Source organism: Somniosus microcephalus, chromosome 6 (genome assembly GCF_052327205.1).
Source record: "Somniosus microcephalus isolate GS21.2 chromosome 6, FLI_Smic_1.0, whole genome shotgun sequence".
Lineage (NCBI taxonomy): Eukaryota > Metazoa > Chordata > Chondrichthyes > Squaliformes > Somniosidae > Somniosus > Somniosus microcephalus.
The window spans coordinates 69499602-69521771 of NC_140992.1; the positions used below are offsets into that span (position 1 = coordinate 69499602).

Sequence of the window (22170 nt, forward strand, 5' to 3'; positions counted from 1 at the left end):
CAGGGCACAGCAGACGACGATGATTCTTGAGGCCCTGGCTGGTGCGTACTGTAGGGCTCCACCTGATCTGTCCAGGCATCTGAAGCGCATTTTCAGCAACCCTATTGTCTGCTCAGTGACACTTCTGGTGGTGATGTGGCTCTGATTGTAGCGCTCCTCAGACTCGTTTGATGGCCTCCTCATCGGTGTCATTAGCCACGTCTTCAGGGGATAGCCATTGTCTCGAAAGAGCCATCCTGAAAGGTCGTTTGAAGGAGCGAAGAGCTGAGGCACAGTGGACTGGTGCAGGATGAACGAGTCATGGCAGCTGCCAAGGTACTTTGTGCACACATGCATGATGCTCTTCTTGTAGTTACACACCAGCTACACGTTAAGGGAGTGGAAGCCCTTGGCCATATGGGTGCAGTCGATGACACCCTGCACCCGTGGAAAGCCAGCCATATTGACAAAGACTAGCGCCCGCGCGGTATCATTTGCTTCATCAGTTTTAAAGTGGATGTTATTGGCAAAGAGGGTATCGGTAACCTGCGTGATGCATCTGTAGGCAGCCGACTGGGAGATGCCGCTGATGTCTCCTGGTGATCCCTGGAAGGAGCCTGAGGCAAAGAAGTTGAGGGCAGTGGTGACTTTGACAGCCACTGGTAAGGCATGTCTGCCCGCTCCTCTGGGCTGCAACTCATGGTGAGGAAGCTCATCCTCTGCCTGTAAACCCTGTTTTGGGGTGGGGCCAGCCAAGCCCTGACGGCCTCTGCCCTGTGCAGTATCTGGCGGCTGAGGAGAAGATTGGTGCTCTTGTTCTTGGTGCTGCTGCTGTGCCTGGTTCTGCTGCCGCAGCGGGTGATCCTCTTCCGAATTTGAGGACCAGGATGAGAGAGTATAAATGGTTCCCATTCTGCTGTTATATCTGGCAGTTTAGGATGAGATGTTTTCAGGAGTATGTCAATGGGGAGTGACCTTATTCCGAGGAGATGACAGTGCATATAGAGTTCACGGCATGCACTCACATCCTCAATACAGCTCAAAGGACGCCTCAAAATCATGAATTCAGCCACTATGGCCATTTCAAATTGAATTGAAGTGATAGGTAAGTTTATATGCAGCAATTGCAGCTGTGAACTATTCAGCTCATTGGAAAACCCGACACAATCAGCTGGCATGGTTGCCAAACGGCGTGAAAGATGTTGAAAATGTGTGAAATTGGAATTACCCTGGCAGACTAGCATTTAACATAAGAACATGAGAACATAAGAAATAGGAGCAGGAGTAGGCCAATCAGCCCCTCAAGCCTGCTCCGCCATTCAATAAGATCATGGCTGATCTGATCCTAACCGCCAATCTACTATCACTGAACCATCTCCTGAACATGGAGTTAACAAGCTGTTAACAACCTTAAATATCTCTCCCGCCGCTTGGTGTCGGGTGAGCTGTGAAGGCGCCGACCCAACACTTTGGAAAGTGGCATGGGGGCGGGTTCCGAACCCGCCATCAATCATTTTGGATTTAAAACCTGACTCACCTCCGTACCCGCCCTCTGAGCACTGGCAAATTCGCAGCCTAAGTTTCAGAAAGAAGAAATTGAGAAAATGTAACTGTTAATGAAAAAGTAACAGGAGTTCAGCTGTAGGTTTTAGTTTGATAAAGCTAGTGTTGGTGTAAATTTAACTGAATACAATATTTAAATTAAAATACATTCACATAATTATTTGCATAATTTAATGTCTTGCATTTAGTGGACATCACACCTTAAACGTGTACGACAAACCATAAATAATTTCTCATACTTTAATTTTTTTTATATTAGTTCCTGGGATGTGGGTGTCGCTGGCAAGGCCAGCATTTATTGCCCATCCCTAATTGCTCTTGAGAAGGTGGTGGTGAGCCGCCGCCTTAAAGCACTGCAGTCCTTGTGGTGAAAGTACTCCCATAGTGCTGTTAGGGAGGGAGCTCTGTAGAGATTTGCATATCTCTGGTAAACAGGATCGAGTGCAAACCAATATGGTGGGTATATTGGCCTAGAAATTCAGTGGCCTGCGCCACCAGTTTGCGCCCAAAGAGGGCTTTTGCGCCAGTCTGCAAACTTCAGGCGAAATTCAGCGGTGCACTAATGGCGGCGTTAGGCTGTAGCGCTGCGCCGCCACCGATGACGTCATCGGTGTGCGCAGCGCCCCGTTTCCGCGAAGAACGCCATATTAAGTCGCGCCCGCCTCTTCAGCGCCGGCCGCAAACAGCGACCGGTACACAGGGCCTACCTGTGGCGGTAGTGGCGGTAATTAAAGTGGAGGTGCGGCCGGCCACTTTTTCGGCGGCTGCCTGCCCGCACCTCCTTCCCCGGCCTCCTCCACCCCCCCCCCCCCCGCGACATTGCCGGCTGGTTTCCGGGAGCCCGGCACTTCTCTGTTCTGCCGGGCTCTTTTGCCGGCACTCGCGATCGGGGCTCCGGCTGCTGCAGGCACCTCCCCCTTAAGAGAGGGAGGAAGGCCTGCAGTACCGCAGCCTGCCGTTCCGCTGCGGGTGGCGCTGCGGCCACTAGCGCGCCGATAATCAGTTTCAGCGCCCAACCGGGGCGCCGAAACCCCTGTTTAGCGGCCGCCTTCCACTTGGTGCGCTGACACTGAATATCCCGCTTGCGCAAGTGGATCCGCGCGCAGGCGAGCTGGGCGCCCCAAAATGAATTTCTAGGCCATTGTGTTTAATCGGAGTTTAGGATGGAATATAACACACTAGTATTACAGCAAAAACATACGACCATGACAAGCAGCTGGTACCGGACCTAATCAGACAGACGGCTGGCGTACGTGAACAGTTCACTGACTTGCGGCCTCTCTTCCTTTGCTTATGACTGGTGAGCATGGGATCACTCTCGAAAGAGCGCTCGACCAGCCCAACCTTTGCTTAGCTATCCCCTCCACCGTCTGTGTGGGCAAGCAAGTGGGTGTCACTTTTATTCTCTTTTTAGGGGTGAGCCTGAGGCCAAGTTATTGACAAGACCATTTAACCTATAGAGGTTCCTCTAAAACCTCATCACCCAATGACCCCTCAAGTTTTTTGTCTTGATTCTTGGATGAAAGCCCTTCCCAAAAGGGGGTCTCATTACTTCATCCAATTTGTCTTTTTGTTTAATCTTTCTGAAGGTTCTTCCTTTGGAATTTGTGTCTTATCTCTCTTGTCTCTATCTTCCTTGGCACAGCAAGTACAAGGTCTGACCTCATCCCTTTTAATCATGGACCCAGCCAGAGCTGTCGCAATTCCATCTAGCAAATGGCCCATTCTAAGATGGACACCTTAGCCTCCTCAAATTCCTTTCATTCTATATCTTTTCCTAATTAACTTTTAATTATCTTTGCAAGCAGTTCTGTGAAACAAACTCCAAAATCAATCTGTAGAGATTATAATTTTTTAAATATTTGTTCCTGGGATGTGGGTGTCGCTGGCAAAGCCAGCATTTATTGCCCATCCCTAATTGCCCTTGAGAAGGTGGTGGTGGTGAGCCGCCTTCTTGAACCGCTGGTTATTAGTAATAATGGAAGAAACATAGGTTGGGCCTTCACTGGCCAAATTAAAGATACATTAACAAAGTCAAAACCCTAACTTACAAACAACAGATAACTAGCCTGGCAGGGCCCTCGTGTGGAATGTTTATGCCTCACCTAATCTAACCGATTAAAAAGACTGTCTCAAATTCTAATGCAAGTTTTCCAGGAAAACGAAACTTAATCAATCCCCTTACTTGTCTCAAGCCGAAACATACAATCATTTAAACACCGTATTATTCATGTAGCCATATACATTTTTAGGCACCCCTAATTTCAAACAGCTCCAGGATTTTGACCCAGCAATGATGAAGGAACGGCGATATACTTCCAAGTCAGGATGGCGTGTAACTTGGAGGGGAACTTGCAAGTGATGGTGTTCCCATGTGCCTGCTGCCCTTGTCCTTCTAGGTGGTTGAGGTCGCGGGTTTAGGAGGTGCTGCCGAAGAAGCCTTGGCGAGTTGCTGCAGTGCATCTTGTAGATACGGTACGCCGGTGGTGCAGGGAGTGAATGTAAAAGGAATGTTGAATATGTATGTAGCCTTGTTCTGATTGGCTTAAGTAACCATTATCTATTCGTTAATGATGTTGATTTGATCAAATATCAGATTGCCACTGAACAAGTAGGAAAAGTTAGCAGTACCAATCAAGAACTAGAAATTTGCACAAAACCAATCACTCCCTTTTATCATAGTTATCAATCAGGAACCAGCGATCGAAACAAAACCAATCAAATCACTCAACAAAAAAAATCAGTTTTTAATTAGTCATATTGTTTTCCGATCTATTGCATTATATACCTCTAACAGTTACATTTTTATCTTAATATAAATACATTTAAAAAATCATAATTCTTTAAACAAGATCACCAAAGCTTACTCTTGAATGTTAGAGCTGTCTCTACCAACCAATTAATTGAATAGACTGTCAGTCCTCTTCCCCATAAATGTTGCCAGTCCCTTGCTTCCCTGAGTGGTGGAAGGCTCCAGCCCCCACCTCCCAAGCGCTGCTTGATCCAGCCACTCTTCCCCCTCACCTTCTTCTTCTTAGGCAGTCCCTCGGAACCGAGGATGACTTGCTTCCACATTAAAACTGAGTTCGCAGGTGACTGATGAGTCCAATGCGGGACCTACAGTCTCTGTCACAGGTGGGGCAGACCGTGGTTGAAGGGGCGGGTGGGTGGGGTGCTTGGCTTGATGTGCGCTCCTTGCGCTGCCTGCGCTTGGCTTCCGCTTGCTCCCGGCAAAGAGACTTGAGGTGTTCAGCACCTTCCCGGATGCTTCTCCTCTACTTTGTGCGGTCTTGGGCCAGGGATTCCCAGGTGTCGGTGGGGATGTTACACTTTTTCAAGGAGGCTTTGAGGGTGTCCTTGAAGCGTTTCCTCTGCCCACCTGGGGCTCTCTTGCCGTGCCGGAGCTCCGAGTAGAGCGCTTGTTTTGGGAGTCTCATATCGGGCATGCGGACAATGTGACCCGTCCATCGGAGCTGATCGAGCGTGGTCAAAGCTTCGATGCTGGGGATGTTGGCCTGAGCAAGAACACTGACGTTGGTGCACCTATTCTGCCAATGGATTTGCAGGATCTTGCGGAGGCAGCGTTGGTGGTACCTCTCCAGTGCTTTGAGGTGCCTGCTGTACATGGCCCATGTCTCTGAGGCATACAGCAGGGTGGGTATCACTGCTGCTCTGTAGACCATGAGCTTAGTGCCGGGTTTGAGGTCCTGGTCTTCAAACACTCTCTTCCTCAGGCGACCGAAGGCTGCACTGGCACACTGAAGGTGGTGTTGGACGACCTTGGATCTGGACTGAACAGTTTCCCATTTGTTCTGTAAATTAGCTCCACTCCAGCGGGGAGCTTACTGAGGGTGAGATGGAGCATTGCAGCAAGGAAGATCGAGAAGAGCGTTGGTGCGATAACACAGCCTTGCTTGACCCCGGTTCGTACGTGAATTGGGTCTGTGGTGGAACCGTTGGAACCAAAGTGCTACCAAGTCGCAGTCCCTTGAGAGCACTCGGGCCCAGCCCAAGGATTTCCATCCCCCTAACTATTACCATAAGAATGGCTATCCCTTTTCCAAATTTCTGTCCAGTGGGCCTACAGGAGGGCAAAGGCAAAGGGTAATACAAAATGGTTAATTAAAAAAGAAGTCTTATATTGTTCTGGGCAATCAAGTGTAGGTAATTACATTTTAGGACAAAACAATATTTAGTAACAGTTTCAGCCAGCATACTGAAATGATAATATTTGGAATTGTTTTGTTAGTGCAAGAAATAATTAAGTAAAAATTCTCGTTGCAAATGCCCAGTGCTGCTGCCTGCTGTCAGTTTTCTGTAGGCTTTGTGATACTCAGCAAAAAGATTGAAAAGTTGACAGTGGATTAGAATGAGAACTTAGATCACTATTTTTCATGCTGAGCAGAAAATTAAAACCATTGCCATTTTTTGATTTTTTTGGTGCTTATGTTGTTGACCAATATTAATGCAAAATAATAGAACACTTCACATTTCAGATACCTAAGCCCTGATTGTTATCTAACCCACCTGGTGGGAACAGGTTGGGCTCAGGTCAGATGCCTGTTTTACACCCCACACAATTTTACGCTCCATTGTCTTCAAAGGAGCATAAAATCGGGCAGGGTGTAAAATGGGCATCCGCCCCATTCTGCCTGGGTGGATTAGGTTAAAATTGGGGCTCCATTATTACCATCAAGCACTTAAAATCAATCATTTATCTAAACACATGACTATTTATTGTTCATCATATTTATGATTAAAAGTGCTGGAGAATGGAACATTGAAGGGCAATGATATTCTTCTAAAATATCACACAACTTTTTAGAAAGGTTATTGACGTAAGAAAACTACTAAGCACTTGGTTTGAGTATAAAACAAAGCTTTAATCAACTGTTTTACAACCATGAGTTCTAGTTACATCACTAGTTCCTGGTTCCAAAAATGTCCAGAGCAAGCTGGGCTCACGCCCGAGTATTTATACTTTCCCTGGATGGCGCCACCAGCTGGCCGCCCAGTGTTATCTCATGAGTCATTTCTACATGACTGGTAAGATTCATGACATTCTTCCCGCCTGAAAGATTTGGAAGTCCGGTGACTTCCTTCTAGCGGATTAGACGGACCACGAATAGCCGCAGTCGTTTCGATCTCTGTTTGTGGCTGGAAGGCACGTCTCCTCGGACCGTGTCTTGGTCCCTGGGTCGCTTGGTTCGTACTGGTAGATTGACAGGGCCCGTGTCGCCTTGATCGACCTGAGGGGGACTGGGGAAATCGTGACTCCGGGTGCGGGTCCCTACAGGCGCAGAGCTGGCTTCATCTTGCTCGGTAGCCGGTGATTGACTGGCGTCCTGGCTTCAGGTGGCCACCCCGTTGGGAGCACTCTGCTCCCCGAGTTGATCCAGTGGAGTAGCCGGCAGATCCCTTGATGTCCCGGGTAGGGCGTCATCCTCAAAGGAGCACAGAGTATCGGCATCATTACTATGGATCCCTCTATCAGTGCGGTCCGTGGGACCGGTTGGACAGGGAGCCAGATCTCGGAGTGAAACGGTGGACGCCCGGCCATCAGGGTACCGCACGTACGCGTATGTGGGATTAATGTCTGTTAGTTCCACCTCGTCGATGAGGGGATCATTCTTGGAAGATCGGACGAATCTTTGGAGCAGTACGGGGCCGGGAGCTGCCAACCATGATGGTAGGGACGTCCCATGAGTGGAGCGACGCTGGAACCTGAAGAATCGTTCGTGAGGAGTAACGTTGGTGGACGTAGAAAGAAGAGACCTGATGGAATGCAACACGTCAGGGAGCACAGTTTCCCACTGCTGGTCTGGTAGGTTGCGTGACCTCAGTGCAAGACGAACAGCATTCCAAATGATCGCATTGTATCTCTCAACCTGTCCGTTACCGATAGGATGATACGGTGTCATTTTACTTGTGGCGATTCCCCATTGAGAAAGATAACTTTTCAGTTCGCTTGACATGAAGGAGGGACCCCGATCACAGTGGATGAAATTGGCCGTACCGCAAAGGGAAAAGACCTGATCGAGGCATTTGATCATTGTAGACGTAAGCATATTGGGACAGGGGAAAGCAAAGGGAAAGCGTGAATATTTGTCCACCATACTGAACAAGTAGGTGTTTCGCGTTGAGGAAGGCAATGGTTCTTTAAAGTCAATGCTGAGTCACTGCATAGGCTGTATAGCGTGCATGAGCGAGCCATCCAACGGACGGAGAATTGCGGTTTTAATTCCACGCAAATTCTACAAGTGGAGCATGTTCTTTTCACGTCTTCCGTAGAAAATGGGAGATTTTTAGATTGCACAAAGTGCAACATACGGGTAACGCCAGGATGGCATAAGTCAGTATGAAGATCCGCAAGAGTCGAAGTTGACATAGAAGAGCAGAATGCACGCGTGAGGGTATCCGGGGCCACATTCTCTTTGCTGGGTCGATAATGTATGGTGTAGCCAAAGGCGGCCAGTTCCATCCTCCAGAGCTGTATTTTGTTATTCTTGATCTCAGTGCATTTCTGGTTATCCAGCGCAAAGGCCACGGAGCGCTGATCGGTTATAAGCGTGAAATGGCGACAAGCGAGAAAATGACTCCATTTACGTACTGCTTCGCTGATAGCCGTAGCCTCCTTCTCGACAGGAGGATAATGGAGCTCGCTACCCTGCAAAGCTCTGGACAGAAATGCAACGGGTCGACCACCTTGATTCAAGGTAGCCGAGATCGCCACCTCCGATGCATCGCACTCGACCACAAAAGGGAGATTTTCATCGATGGAAGGAAGCGTGGCTTTTTCCAGTTGTCGCTTGAGGAGTTTGAAAGCTGAAATAGCCGTTGCCTCCAACGGAAATGACTTCGCGTGAAGCAGGGGCTGGATCTTTTCGGAGAAGTGGGGTATCCAATTCGCATAATAGGCGAACATGCCGAGTGCCCGACGAAGAGAGCTGAGATTTGTAGGGGGAGGGAGCTCCTGAAGCGGACGAAGTCGCTCTGGATCCGGTTTGATGACACCATTGCCCACCCAGTAGCCAAGGCTGTTGACTGATGGTACTGATTTCACAGATTTGGACTCATTTAAGGTTAAATTGCGACGACGGAGAACGTCAAAAAATTTCTGGAGATTGGCATCATGCTCCTTCTGGTCATGACCAGCAATGGTGATATTATCCAGATATGGAAAAGTGTCCATTAAGTTCTCCTGTTTGACTAGGCTATCCATTGGCCGTTGAAAGATGGCCACCCCATTGGCGACCCCAAATGGGAGACGACAAAACTGGATACGGCCTAAGGCCGTATACTTTTTGTCAGAGTCTTTTAACGGTACTTGCTGGTACATGCTCTTTAAGTCAAAAGTTGAAAATACCTTATAGTTGGCAAGGTTATTGACCATGTCATCGATGCGTGGTAGTGGGTAGGCATCCAGGTCGGTATAATAGTTTGTGAGTAATCGATGCAAAGACGTTTCTTGTGTTGCTTCAGCGGATTTTTAACAACGACAACTTGAGCCCACCAGGGGGATGAACATGGCTCAATGATACCATCAGCTAGAAGGCGAGGGATCTCTGCCTCGATAAAGGATAGATCATCTTGGCTGAAACGTCGTGATTTAGTAACTATGGGCTTACATCGGGGGAAAGATTGGCAAACAAGGAGGGCTCGTCGAGCGAAGCCGGCGAAAGTGCACAAAACGGTACTTTGGAAATAGTAAGCTCCGGCTTTGACCCTCCAAACTCGAAAGTGAGTCTTTTGTGTTGTTTCTGGAAATCCTGTCCCAGGAGCACACCACTGCATAGGTTTTTGAGCACCCTGAGTCGGGTGGAGAAATAAGTGCGGCCATTGAGAATAAGGTCGACGAGACAAAAGCCGAAAGAGTTGGTGGTCAGTGTCATCAGAGCCATTGCAATTTCCCTGTCCGAGGGGTAAATATGCAGTTTTAACTTACTGACAGCCCGCTCACTAATGAAGCTGTCAGAGCTGCATGAGTCGATTAGTGTACTCAAAATGTGTCCATTTACCGAAACCTTCGTGGCTGCATGGGACCGACTTTGGAGAAAAACAGCTGTGATGGGAGGAGGAGCAGTTTTACCCTTGACAGCTGTACCCTTAGTAGTGGTTCTTGGGGGAGGAGCAGTTTTACAGATAGCAGCTGTAACCTTAGTAGTGGCTCTTGGGGGAGGAGCAGTTTTATAGATAGTAGCTGCAAAACTAACAGGGGCTCTCGACCGGAATACCTTAGAAAAGTGGCCTTTCTTACTAACAGAGGCTCTTGACTGGCATACCTTAGAAAAGTGACCTTTCTTACTGCAATGATTGCAGGTTGCATTACGAGCAGGACAAAATTCCCTATAGTGGAATGCACCTCCACAGAAGAAACACTTCCTTCCAGATTGCCAAGATGCCGCTAGGACAGGGTTGTCATCAGTGAAGGCTTCTAGGGTAGGGTTGTCATCAGCTAGGTTAGAGTCATCATCAGTGAGGGCTTCTGCCCGAGGCCTATCGAAGGAGTCACTAAAAGTGCTAGCAGCAGCCTGTGCCCGTGGTAAAAGATAGGTATCTGCATTCCTCTTTGCTAAGTCCAGAGAACATGCCTGGCCATAGGCAGCCGGTAATTCGAGGGTTTTATTCTACAACAGACGCTGGCATATGAAGGGAGACGCAATCCCATTAATAAAGGAATCACGAATTAACTCCTGGTACTGCTCAGCTGTGACAGCTTTAAGATTACAATCCTTGCTGAGCCTGCAAAGCTTTTGAAGGAATTCGTCAAGTGATTCCCCTGGTTGTTGCCGAGTTGTGGCCAGTAGATGCCGAGCAAAAATTTTGTTTGGGGTATTAACATATAGTCGCTGTAATATTAGGATAGCGGAGTCATAGGGCAGGATTTTAACTCAGGTGCAGGATGGTGTCGTGTTATCCGCATTTCGTGTTATCCACCCGAATCTAAATGGATGTGGGAGATTGATGCAATTTTAATTTAATTGTCCAATTGATTTCCAACGTGTGGGAATCCTTGGCAAATGGGTTTTTCAGGACTGAAAGTCGCCTCCGATGACGTCATCATTACTGCTGCATTTAGGGTCTACAGCAAGCCTTGCTTCTTCTGCAGGCTTCCAAGCTTTCTCCATTTGGTGTGAGAGGGACCTGCAGGAAACATGACAAGCGGGAGGCCAAGATCAGCTCCTCATTTCAACAAGGGGGCCCTGCAGGCATTGGTGGCTGGGGCTAGGGCCAACAGGGAGGTGCTCTTCCCTTCCTTAGGGAGGAAGAGGCCTCCCAATCTGACTAAGGCAGTGTGGATGCAGGTGGTTGAGGTCAACTACTTGGGAGTCACACAATGAACCTGCATTCAGTGCCGGAAAAGATTTCATGACCTTCAGCGCACTGGAAAAGTGAGTATGAATTTCCCATCACCCTCAATCTGACCCCCATTGCCTTTCCTCACCAGCACTCCGCTTTAGCAATCTCTTCCTCCACATCCCACTTGACACTGACATCTATGCACCCTTACCAATTCCCTCTCTATGCTCACATTCACATAACTATTCGACTATGCAGCCCTCACACTCCCCATCACTCTGATGCTATGAAAACAACTGACAACACACAGGGAGGGCCGTTCGTCTTGCCACCTCACTCCATCTTTGTCTGCTTCTAAGTATCTATGCTATGCAATCTCTAAACTCACTCCTTCATTCTCACTCAACCTCCACTTGTCTCCCTCATTGCAGGAAGAAAGAGCTCACAACAAAAGAGAGCGAGCGAGGACAGGAGGAGGGACAGCCTCAACAGTCCACCTGACCCCCTGGGAGGAGGCGGTACTCGAAATAGTGGGACTGGAGGATGATGCGCATGTGGGGGAAGGAAAGACGGGTACAACACAGCAAGCTTGTGACAGAAAAGTTTCCCATCTCTTTGACATTGCATAAGTCACTGATGCTGATTGTGAAGCTCTAACAGATGGACTTATGAGCATCTGCAAAAAGCAATGTGCAAGTAGCCTTGGTATCACATCTCTGGCTCTTTCCTTTACTCCCCCACAGGACCATCACAAGCATCCATACCCCCTAGCCAGGAAGAAGAGGCTGAGCAGCCAGACTCCTCAGAGGAAGCTGCAACCTCTGAGGGTGCAGCGTCACCAGAAATCTGCGCACCCAGCACCAGCGCAGACACTCACACCTCGGTGGGACCTTCGGGACATAGAGTAGTGTTGTCAACTGGTGTATCACAGCTCACAAGTGAGCATCAGCAGAATGTGGAGACAGGGACAGCAGTGGAGAGTCCCAGTCGGAGGGCGCAGGACTCTGCCAGCTCGGCTCAGCAGCATGTCGACCTCTGGGTCCATCCATGAGATCAGCGGCGATGGAACTCCAGGCACAGATGCAGGAGTCTCTGGCAGGTTTTGTCTCTAGAGTCGTTGCGAGTGTGGAGCGAATGGAGGAGTCCATAGCTACCAAGACCAGAGCCTTTGTGGAGTCATTGGCGCATGAACGCATCACCACGGAAAGGATGGCATCCTCCGTGGAAAGGATGGCTACGGTAGAGGAGAGATGGCTACGGTAGAGGAGAGGATGGCTACGGCCATGGAAGAGCTTAGTTGTCAGGGTATGGAAAACATGGTCATTGCTCAGAATAGAATGACATCTCTTGATGAGCGATGGGCATCTATTGAACAGAGAAACCAGACCTTCATGGAAGTCCTTCTGAGTAGGACAGCCATTGCAGATACGGATCCCCATGGTTCCCCTGATGTGCAGCAAGGTGCTCTCCAGCCACTTGCAGGCGCTGAGGGGGAGCTGACCCATGAGAGGGAGGTTGGTGGCAGACCTCAAGGAAGTGGGGGCTCCTCTCCAAGCGCTCACACTTCCATGCCACTGCAGAGCCCTCGGTCAGAGCCCCACCGGAGTCCACACCCAAGTGAGATAGGCGTCTCAACCCTGCACAGCCGCAGGAGCAGCAGACTGTTGACGAGCCCTCACAGGCTCGCCACCCCAGAGGATGCCCGCCAAAGGTGTCGAGACAGGAGCAGCAGCAAAGTGAGGAAGGGGCCTCCACATCTGCTGAAGCCACAGGGGAGGCACCATGTAGGAGCATGCGTAAGAGGAAAATTCTGCACAAATAGTCACAAGGGTAGTCACTTGGGTGCAATTTTGTGTTTACTGTAAAAATGCCATCACTTCGTTATTGTACGTAAAATTGCTGATGGCAAATGTTGCAGTTGTATCGTCTGTCATTTCACTATTGGGACTTCCACATTGAGGGCTTAGACATACTTGCAACTGTCAGTATGGTGGTCAGAGTGCTAGGAATCCTTTGGTTCCTGGCCATTGTCAATGCTCTGGTAAAGCTGCGAGGCAAAATTGTTTGATTGACTAGGCTAAGCAAAACTGGCCAGGATGAGTGCGTTCCTTGCAACCCGGGCAGCAATGTTCTCGCGTAATGCTGCCGCTGGTTGATGGGCCTCTGCAGGATGTTCATTTTCGCCCTCCTCATCTGAGGAGGATATGTGAGGAGCCACTTGGTCCTCAGGAATCTGCAAGCCATGATGCTGTGCCATGTTGTGAAGTGCACAGCAAACCACGACGATACTGGAGACCCTGGCTGCTGAGTACTGCAGGGCTCCACCTGATCTATCCAGGCATCTGAAGCACATCTTCAGCAAACTGATGGTTTGCTCGATTATGGCTCTGATGGAAATGTGGCTGGACTTGTCGCTCTCCTCCGCTTCGTTGGATGGTCTCCTCAACGGCGTCATTAGCCACGTCCTCAGGGGATAGCCCTTGGCTCCAAGTAGCCATCCGTTAAGTTGGTCTGGCGGACTGAATATCGGAGGCACACTAGACTGGCGCAGTATGAAGGAGTCATGGCAACTACCAGGGTACTTGGCACAAACATGCAAATTTTCCTTCTTGTGGTCACACACCAGCTGAACGTTAAGGGAGTGGAAGCCCTTGCATTTAGCAAAAATACCTGGATTGCGATGGGGTGCCTTAAGGGCCACATGTGTGCAGTCAACGACACCCTGCACCCTTGGAAAGCCTGCCAGATGAGCTAATCCAACCGCTCGTGCCGTGACACTTGCTCGATCCTTGGTGAAATGGATGTGATTGTGCGCAAGGGCAAAGGACATCGGTTACCTGTGTGATACAAGTGTGTGCGGCCGCAGGGAGATGCCGCTGATGTCTGCTGCTGATCCCTGGAATGAGCCTGAGGCAAAAAAGTTGAGTGCAGTAGTGACTTTGATGGCCACTGGTAATGCTTGTCCACCTGGTCCTCTGGGCAGCAGGTCTTGCTGTAGCATTGCGCAGATGTCAGTCTCTACCTCTCGTGAAAGTCGGAGCCGCCTTTGGCACTGCTGCTCAGACATGTTGAGGTAGCTGACCCTTTGTCTGTAGACCCTGTTTGGGGGGTATCTTCTGTGCCGACGGGCTTCCAGGCGCTGGCCCCTTCTAGCCTGTGCAGCTTCAGGTGGGTGAGCAGCAGCCTGGCGCTTCTGCTGCTGCTGCTGTTGCTGGTGCTGCTGTTGTTCTGGTTCTGCTGCTGACGCGGCTGGTGCTCGAGCTCCTCTAATGCCCAGATGGGAAGGAAATAAATGGCTCCCATGCTTCTGGTATATGCCTCCGTTGAGGAAGTGCTGAGTGAAGGTGGCGAGAGGAGTTTCCCAGGAGGCCACACTGGAGTTGGGTGTGAGGCTCCAACCTTCCACAGGTGTGGTTAAGCCTTCTAAAAGTTGCACCAGACCTGAGACCACTAAGTCCTGCCATCTGCAAATGATGGCTGATCAAATCTCTTTAATGGTTGACCTGCAGTTGATAGTCAGCAATCCAATAGTGCTCCCGCCAGGTTTCACTGTCGTGTTTCCCACCAGGTGTGTTTCATGTGGGAAAAGGGTTAAATTCACAAGGGCCTTTAAAAATTGGATTATAGAGCCAATTTAGTGGTTGTTAAGGGCCTCACCAACCAGTCCCGCCTGTTGGATGCGGGACGGAGTCGGGACCATCAGACACGACTGAGTTAAAATTGCTCGGAGTTGGGAACCAGGCGGTGGGGGGGGTCCCGCCCGCCAGTTTTTGTGATTTTAACCCCCCACCACGCCTCCAAGCCCGACTCTGGTGTAGCGGGGACTGTTGGTAAACCATTTAACTGTAGTGTAATTGCTGGGATTGATTTCATTTAATTTAATTTCAATTAATTAAAGGGTAAGTCATGGCAGGACAGCCCGGCCACGTGGTATGCTCCTCCTGCGCTATGTGGGAACTCAGGGACACTTCCTGTGTCCCTGACAACTACATGCACAGGAAGTGTATCCAGCTGCAGCTACTGACAGACCGCATTTCGGCGCTGGAGCTGCGATTGGTGCATACTGGAGTGTTTGCGATGCTGAGGACATTGTGAATAGCACATTTACGGAGTTGGACAAACCGCAGGTAGATGTTGGACAGGCAGAAAGGGAAGGGGTGACCAACAGGCAGAGTACTAGGCGCAGGCAGGTAGTGCAGGGGTCCTCTGTGGACATCCCCCTCTCAAACAGATACACCACTTTGAGTACTGTTGGGGTGGATGGCTTATCAGAGGAAGGCAGCAGCAGCCAACTTCCTGGCACCAGGGGTGGCTCTGCTGCACAGGACGGGAGGAAAAAGAGGGGCAGTGCTATAGTAATTGGGGATTCTATTGTAAGGGGAATAGATAGGTGTTTCTGCGGCCGCAAACGAGACCCCAGGATGGTGTGTTGCCTCCCTGGTGCAAGGGTCAAGGATGTCTCAGAGCGGCTGCAGAACATTTTGGAAGGGGAGAGTGAACAGTCAGTTGTCGTGGTGCATATAGGTACCAACGATATAGGTAAAAACCGGGATGAGGTCCTAAAAGCTGAATATAGGGAGTTAGGAGGTAAATTTAAAAAAAGGACCTCAAAGGTAGTAATCTCAGGATTGCTACCAGTGCCACGTGCTAGTCAGAGTAGAAATAGAAGGATATTTCAGATGAATACGTGGCTAGAGGAATGGTGCAACGGGGAGGGATTCAAGTTCCTGGGACATTGGAACCGGTTCTAGGGGAGGTGGGACGATTTCAAACCAGACGGTTTGCACCTGGGCAGGGCTGGAACCGATGTCCTAGGGGGAGTGTTTGCTACTGCTCTGGGGGAGGGTTTAAACTAAGATGGCAGGGGGTTGGGAACCTGAGCAGGGTGACAGAGGAAAGGGAAACAAGGATAAAAGCAAAAGATAGGAAGGAGAAAAACAAAAGTGGCAGTCAGAGAAATCAACAGTTTAAATCAAACATGGCCACAGTAAATAATAATTCTAATAGGTCTAAGAGCATTAAAAATATAAGCCTGAAGGCTTTGTGTCTTAATGCGAGGAGCATTCGTAATAAGGTGGATGAATTGGCTGCGCAAATAGCGGTAAACAAATATGATTTGGTTGGGATTACGGAAACGTGGCTCAAGGATGGCCAAGGCTGGGAACTCAACATCCAGAGGTATTCGATATTCAGGAAAGATAGGCAAAAAGGAAAGGGAGGTGGGGTAGCATTACTGGTTAAAGAAGGGATTAACACAATTGTAAGGAAGGATATTAGCTCTGATGATGTGGAATCTGTATGGGTAGAATTGAGAAATACCAAGGGGCGGAAAACGTTAGTGGGAGTGGTATATAGACCTCCAAACAGTAAGGCGGAGGTTGGGGATGGCATTAAAAGGGAAATTAAAGAAGCGTGCAATAAGGGCACAGCAGTCATCACGGGTGACTTTAATCTACATATAGATTGGGCTAACCAAATTAGTAACAATACTGTGGAGGAGGAATTCCTGGAGTGTTTACGGGATGGTTTCCTGGACCAATATGTCGAGGAACCAACTTCATAGGTTAAGTTGAAAATTAATCAGGCCATCTTAGACTGGGTATTATGTAATGAGAAAGGATTAATTAGCAATCTTGTTGTGCGAGGCCCCGTGGGTCGGAGCGATCATAATATGATAGAATTCTTCATTACGATGGAGAGTGAAATAATTGACTCAGAGACTAGGGTCCTGAATTTAAATAAAGGAGACTACGATGGTATGAGGTGCGAGTTGGGCAGGATTGATTGGGGAATGTCACTCAAAGGGTTGACGGTGGATGGGCAATGGCAAACATTCAAAGATCGCATGGATGAACTACAGAATCTGTTCATCCCAGTTTGGCATAAAAATAAAACAAAAAAGGTGACTCAACCGTGGCTAACAAGGGAAATTAGGGATAGCATAAGATCCAAGGAGAGGACACATAAATTGGCCAGAAAAAGCAGTAAACCTGAGGATTGGGAGCAGTTTAGGATTCAACAAAGGAGGACAAAGGGATTAATTAAGAGGGGGAAAATAGAGTATGAGAGTAAGCTTTCAGGGAACATAAAAACTGACTGTAAAAGCTTTTATAGATATTGTGAAGAGAAAAAGATTGGTGAAGTCAAATGTAGGTCCCTTGCAGTCAGAATCAGGGGAATTTATAATAGGGAACATAGAAATGGCAGACCAATTAAATACATACTTTAGTTCTGTCTTCACAAAGGAGGACACAAATAACCTCCCAACGATGTCAGGGAACATAGGGTCTAATGAAAGGGAGGAACTGATAAAAATCAGTATTTGTAGGGAAATGGTGTTAGGGAAATTGATGGGATTGCAGGCCGATAAATCCCCAGGGCCTGATAATCTACATCCTAGGGTACTTAAGGAAGTGGCCCTAGAAATAGTAGATGCATTGCTGATCATCTTCCAACATTCGATGGAATCTGGAACAGTACCCATGGATTGGAGGGTAGCTAATGTTACCCCACTATTCAAAAAAGGTGGTAGGGAGAAAATGGGGAATTGCAGCCTGACATCGGTAGTGGGGAAAATGCTAGAGTCCATTATAAAAGATATAATAGCAGAGCACTTGGAAAACAGTGACAGGATCGGACAAAGTCAACATGGATTCACAAAAGGTAAATCGTGCTTGACTAATCTACTGGAATTTTTTGAGGATGTAACTGGTAAAATAGATAAGGGAGAACCAGTGGATGTGGTGTATCTGGACTTTCAGAAGGCCTTCGAAAAGGTCCCGCATAAGAGATTAGCGTGTAAAGTTAATGCACATGGGATTGGGGGCAAGGTATTGACTTGGATAGAGAACTGGTTGGCAGACAGAAAGCAAAGAGTTGGAAAAAACGGGTCTTTTTCCAAGTGGCAGGCAGTGACTAGTGGGGTACCGCAGGGATCGGTCCTTGGACCCCAGCTATTCACAATATATATTAATGATCTAGACAAGGGAACCAGATGTAATATCTCCAAATTTGCAGACAACACAAAGCTGGGTGGGCGTGTGTGCTGTGAGGAGGATGTCGAGAAACTCCAGGATGATTTGGACATGTTGGGTGATTGGGCAGAAACATGGCAGATGCAATATAACGTGGATAAATGCGAGGTTATCCACTTTGGTGGCAAAAACAGGAAGGCAGATTATTATCTAAATGGCAATAGATTGGGAGAAGGGGAAGTGCAACGAGACCTGGGTGTCCTTGTGCACCAGTCGCTGAAGGTAAGCATGCAGGTGCAGCAGGCGGTTAGCATGCAGGTGCAGCAGGCGGTTAAGAAGGCAAATGCTATGTTGGCCTTCGTAATGAGAGGGTTTGAATACAGGAACAAGGATGTCTTGCTGCAGTTGTACAGGGCCTTGGTGAGAGCACATCTTGAGTATTGTGTGCATTTTTGGTCGTCTTATCTGAGGAAGGATGTTCTTGCCATGGAAGGAGTTCAGCGAAGATTCAGCAGGCTGATACCTGGGATGGCAGGAATGACGTATGAGGAGAGATTGGGATGATTGTGCTTGTACTCGCTGGAGTTTAGAAGAATGAGAGGGGATCTCATTGAAACTTATAAAATTCTGACAGGACTGGACAGACTAGATGCAGGAAGGATGTTCCCGATGGTCGGGGAGTCCAGAACCAGGGGACACAGTCTAAGGATAAAGGGTAGGCCATTTAGGACAGAAATGAGGAGGAATTTCTTCACCCAGAGAGTGGTGAACCTGTGGAACTCTCTACCACAGAAGGCAGTGGAGGCCAGTTCATTAAATATATTCAAAAAGGAGTTGGATATATTTCTTAAGGCTAAAGGGATCAAGGGGTATGGGGAGAAAGCAGGGACCGAGTACTGAATTTGGATGATCAGCCACGATCGCATTGAATGGCGGAGCAGGCTCGAGGGGCCGAATGGCCTACTCCTGCTCCTATCTTCTATGTTTCCACGGCTCAATGAAAATCGAGGCCATAGACTGACAATTACTCATATCTTTCAGTAAGCATTGTTAAAATGTTTTAAGTGTTCGAGATAGCAGACCTTTTGTGTAGATCTAACATCATGAATGGAGACTGAGAGCTAAGTAGCAGTCCTTATTTATAATGTCAGCATAAAGGAGCTTCATAACATTGCAATAAACATTCAATCTTTTTCACTACATTAACAGCACTAAAAGCAGCTTTTGATGAGCAAAGCCTATTTCCTAAAGAAATACTGGATCGTGAACACAAAACAAAGCTCTTGCATGAACAGAATTTTAATTCAAGTAAAACTGCGGAAAACAAGAAAGCCTTAAGATTGAAGTCCAGGTAGGTAATCTGTATACTATAATGCACTTGACGTTCATTAAGACTTCATAGGTTGAGTTGAAAATTAATTTGTCAATATACAGGCACTTTGACACCTGAGTTACACATCAGTTACAGAACCAAAGAATGTTGAATATGTTGTGAACTATAATAGAAATATGTGAGCAGTTTACAAAGTCATTTGTACTTTGTACACCTGCATCGAAGTCATTGGTGTTTTAATTTTATTTATAATATATACGCAGCATTTATTTTTTACTAACTGCTTTGACGCTTAATTTGTAACTTAACAAAGCACTTGCCCTCTTCAAGCAAATGAGCCTCACAACTTACCATATGTCTGTACCTATAATATTAATTATTGGAATAATAATGTGATACAAGTCAATCTCCCATGGCATTCCACATGGTGGCGGTATAATATTCATTTTGGGCGATGGTGTAAAATAGGCAATATAGAATAGGCTGCCCATTATATACCACGCCCAGTTTTCCTTTCCATTGAAGTCAATGGAAGGGAAATTTGTGCAGGGCGTAAAATGGTCAGCCGAATCAACATCGCTCATTTTACACAATCACCCAAAGTTAAATTTGCCCCCAGTAGTGCAATATTCAGGTGAAACAAGGTTAAAGTATTTGGAAAAACGTGACTTAAAAAAAAAATTCTCTGGATGTGGACGTCGCTGGCAAGACCAACATTTATTTCCCATCCCTAGCTACACTTCAGAAGGTGGTGGTGGGCCTTCTTCTCAAACCTCTGCAGTCCATGTGGTGAAGGGGCTCTCACAGTGCTGTTAAGTAGGGAGTTCCAGGATTTTGAGCCACTGGCAATGAAGGAACAGTATGTTGACTAAGGCAGGGAAAGGGGAAGAGGCAGGTAGGAGGGGGTGAGGGGAAGATAAGGATAGAGGAAAGGAAACAGGGAGAAGGGAAGGGGAAAGTGAAAGGGGGGACAGGGGAGAGGAGTGGGAGGGGGTTGGAGCAGGCTCAGGGAAAACAGGGTCAGGAAAATGACCTGAGGGGGTGGGGGGCATGGTAAGAGAGAGAAGGCTGGTAGCAGTGGTGGAGAGGAGGGGTTGTAAAATATCCTCGGGCGGTGCAAATTCCTGCAAAACAGCAGAGTGGATTACAGAGGCTGATAATACATTTTGAGTAAGGGGCAACAAAGAAATCTAAGCAGTCAGCATAAAAGGCATTCCACGCCTCTGCTCCCGGGCCCACTGTCTCACCTCCCCCGTGAGCCAGCATAAAAAAGGTCAAAGGCCTGCGGTCCTGGACTTGTGTAGTGTTCATATAGGAAAGGTGAGAGCGGCCAGAAAGGCAGGATATTGGCCCGGAATTTGCAGTTGTAATGATGGCGAAACTGTCAGTGTTCACCATTATTACAACTGTGAATCTAACAGCAACTTCTAGAGCACACACATGCAGTTAAACGCGGAAATCCAGAAGTTGCTGTCAATCATTCCTTCCTCCTCCACTGGGCGCGCTGTTGAACTCCCCACAGCCGGCAATCAATTGAAATCACTGAATTGAGGAGAACTTAAGCTTTTACGCTGGAATGTCGCTCTTAAAAACCCCTGAAAAAATTAAGCCTTGTTGAATGAGATGTAACTACGTTTTTAATGGCGTACTAAGTCATAGGCTGGAATTTTCCTTACCTTGGCGGGTCCGGAGTGGGCGGTGTCCATGACAGGTCCCGACTCTGCTGCTGGCTCCATCCCGCTGTACAAAATTAACTTACCTTAATGGGGCCTATTAAGCCCACCCAGCACATTACCCGGCCCAGTGAGATGGAGCGGGTCTGGTGACATCATTCATGACGCGTTTTAAGCCGGGCTACTTAAAGGGACCCTGGCCACATTAAATTTTAAGTTCAATCTAACATAGTGGGTGTTGAATCTTTACTGTACAATCATATAATAAAAGTTATATATGAGTGACAAAGAAATATTTAAATAAAATTATCATTAAGTAACATGACTCCATCTACAAAAAGTACATTAATTGGGAAGTTATTGGTGCTTTAGTCACAAATCTATAGACTTTTGTATCAGTAACTGGTACAAATAAAAGATGTGTGTGTATCGATAATACGTAAAATGAAGCAGATTTTAAACGTAATTGTAAAAGGGTGGATTTACAATCTTGTGCAAGTTCAGCGGAAGAGCTGTGGAATCCCTTATAGTGTAAGTGCTACTTACAATGTGTTTCGGGGATTTCTGTAGCTCTTCCGTTGAATTTAACAATGGACAAGTGAGAGAACCTCGGCAGAAATTCACCCTAAAGTCTCAGACTGAAAAATTAAATTAGTCATATTCAGGGACTGAAAGCAAATTGAACAAGTGGAATGAGTGATGAGAATGAAATTGTTACGGTTGATGACTTGATTTAATGTGCAACTGGACAATCACAGTATACTGTGAGAAAAATCTGACCAGAAACAACACAAAAATGTATTTACAGGAAACTTTGTGATATCCGGCACCGACGGGACCGGGCTGTTGCCGTCCCATCAAAACTGCCGGACAAACCAGCGGTAATGTTAAAACATATGGAGCTTTTGCTCCGTATCTAGCAACAAACCCTGTTGCTTAGCAACAGCTTCTAAACAGTCGGCCGTAGCTTGCAAGTGTCTCTGTAGCTAAGCAACAGCTTTAGCTAGACCTTGCAGAGCCTGACTGATGAAAAAAAAGCAACGAAAAGAAAAAAAACTTACTGAACTGACTCCTGAATTTTGCCGGTGGATCGAGCATTCCGGACAGTTAACCTCCGGATAAACCAAAGTTTCCTGTAAATGGTATATGTCATATAGCGCAGATCAATTCACTGCAATTACTGTTCAGTTGGAAGGCAACAGCCAAGAATTGCCAGTGATAAATTAACATTTACCAGTAGCTTTTCAAGAATCTCCATCAATCTGTTAGCTGATGTAATCAACATGTTTTTATTTTGGTTTGTTTTCCATGCTGTCAAGTAATCAGCTGGAGCAATGGCCACGGAACT

The 22170-nt window shown here is 47.5% G+C and overlaps 1 protein-coding gene across 1 annotated transcript in view; it reads left to right on the forward strand.

Annotated features, from left to right (window-relative positions):
• LOC147115800 (cilia- and flagella-associated protein 337-like) overlaps positions 1–22170 on the forward strand; it is a 102131-nt gene that overhangs the window by 74975 nt on the left and 4986 nt on the right. The window contains exon 19 of the mRNA XM_085990381.1: positions 19026–19167. Within this exon, the coding sequence (XP_085846507.1) occupies positions 19026–19167 (142 nt within the window). The remainder of the gene's footprint in view (positions 1–19025; positions 19168–22170) is intronic.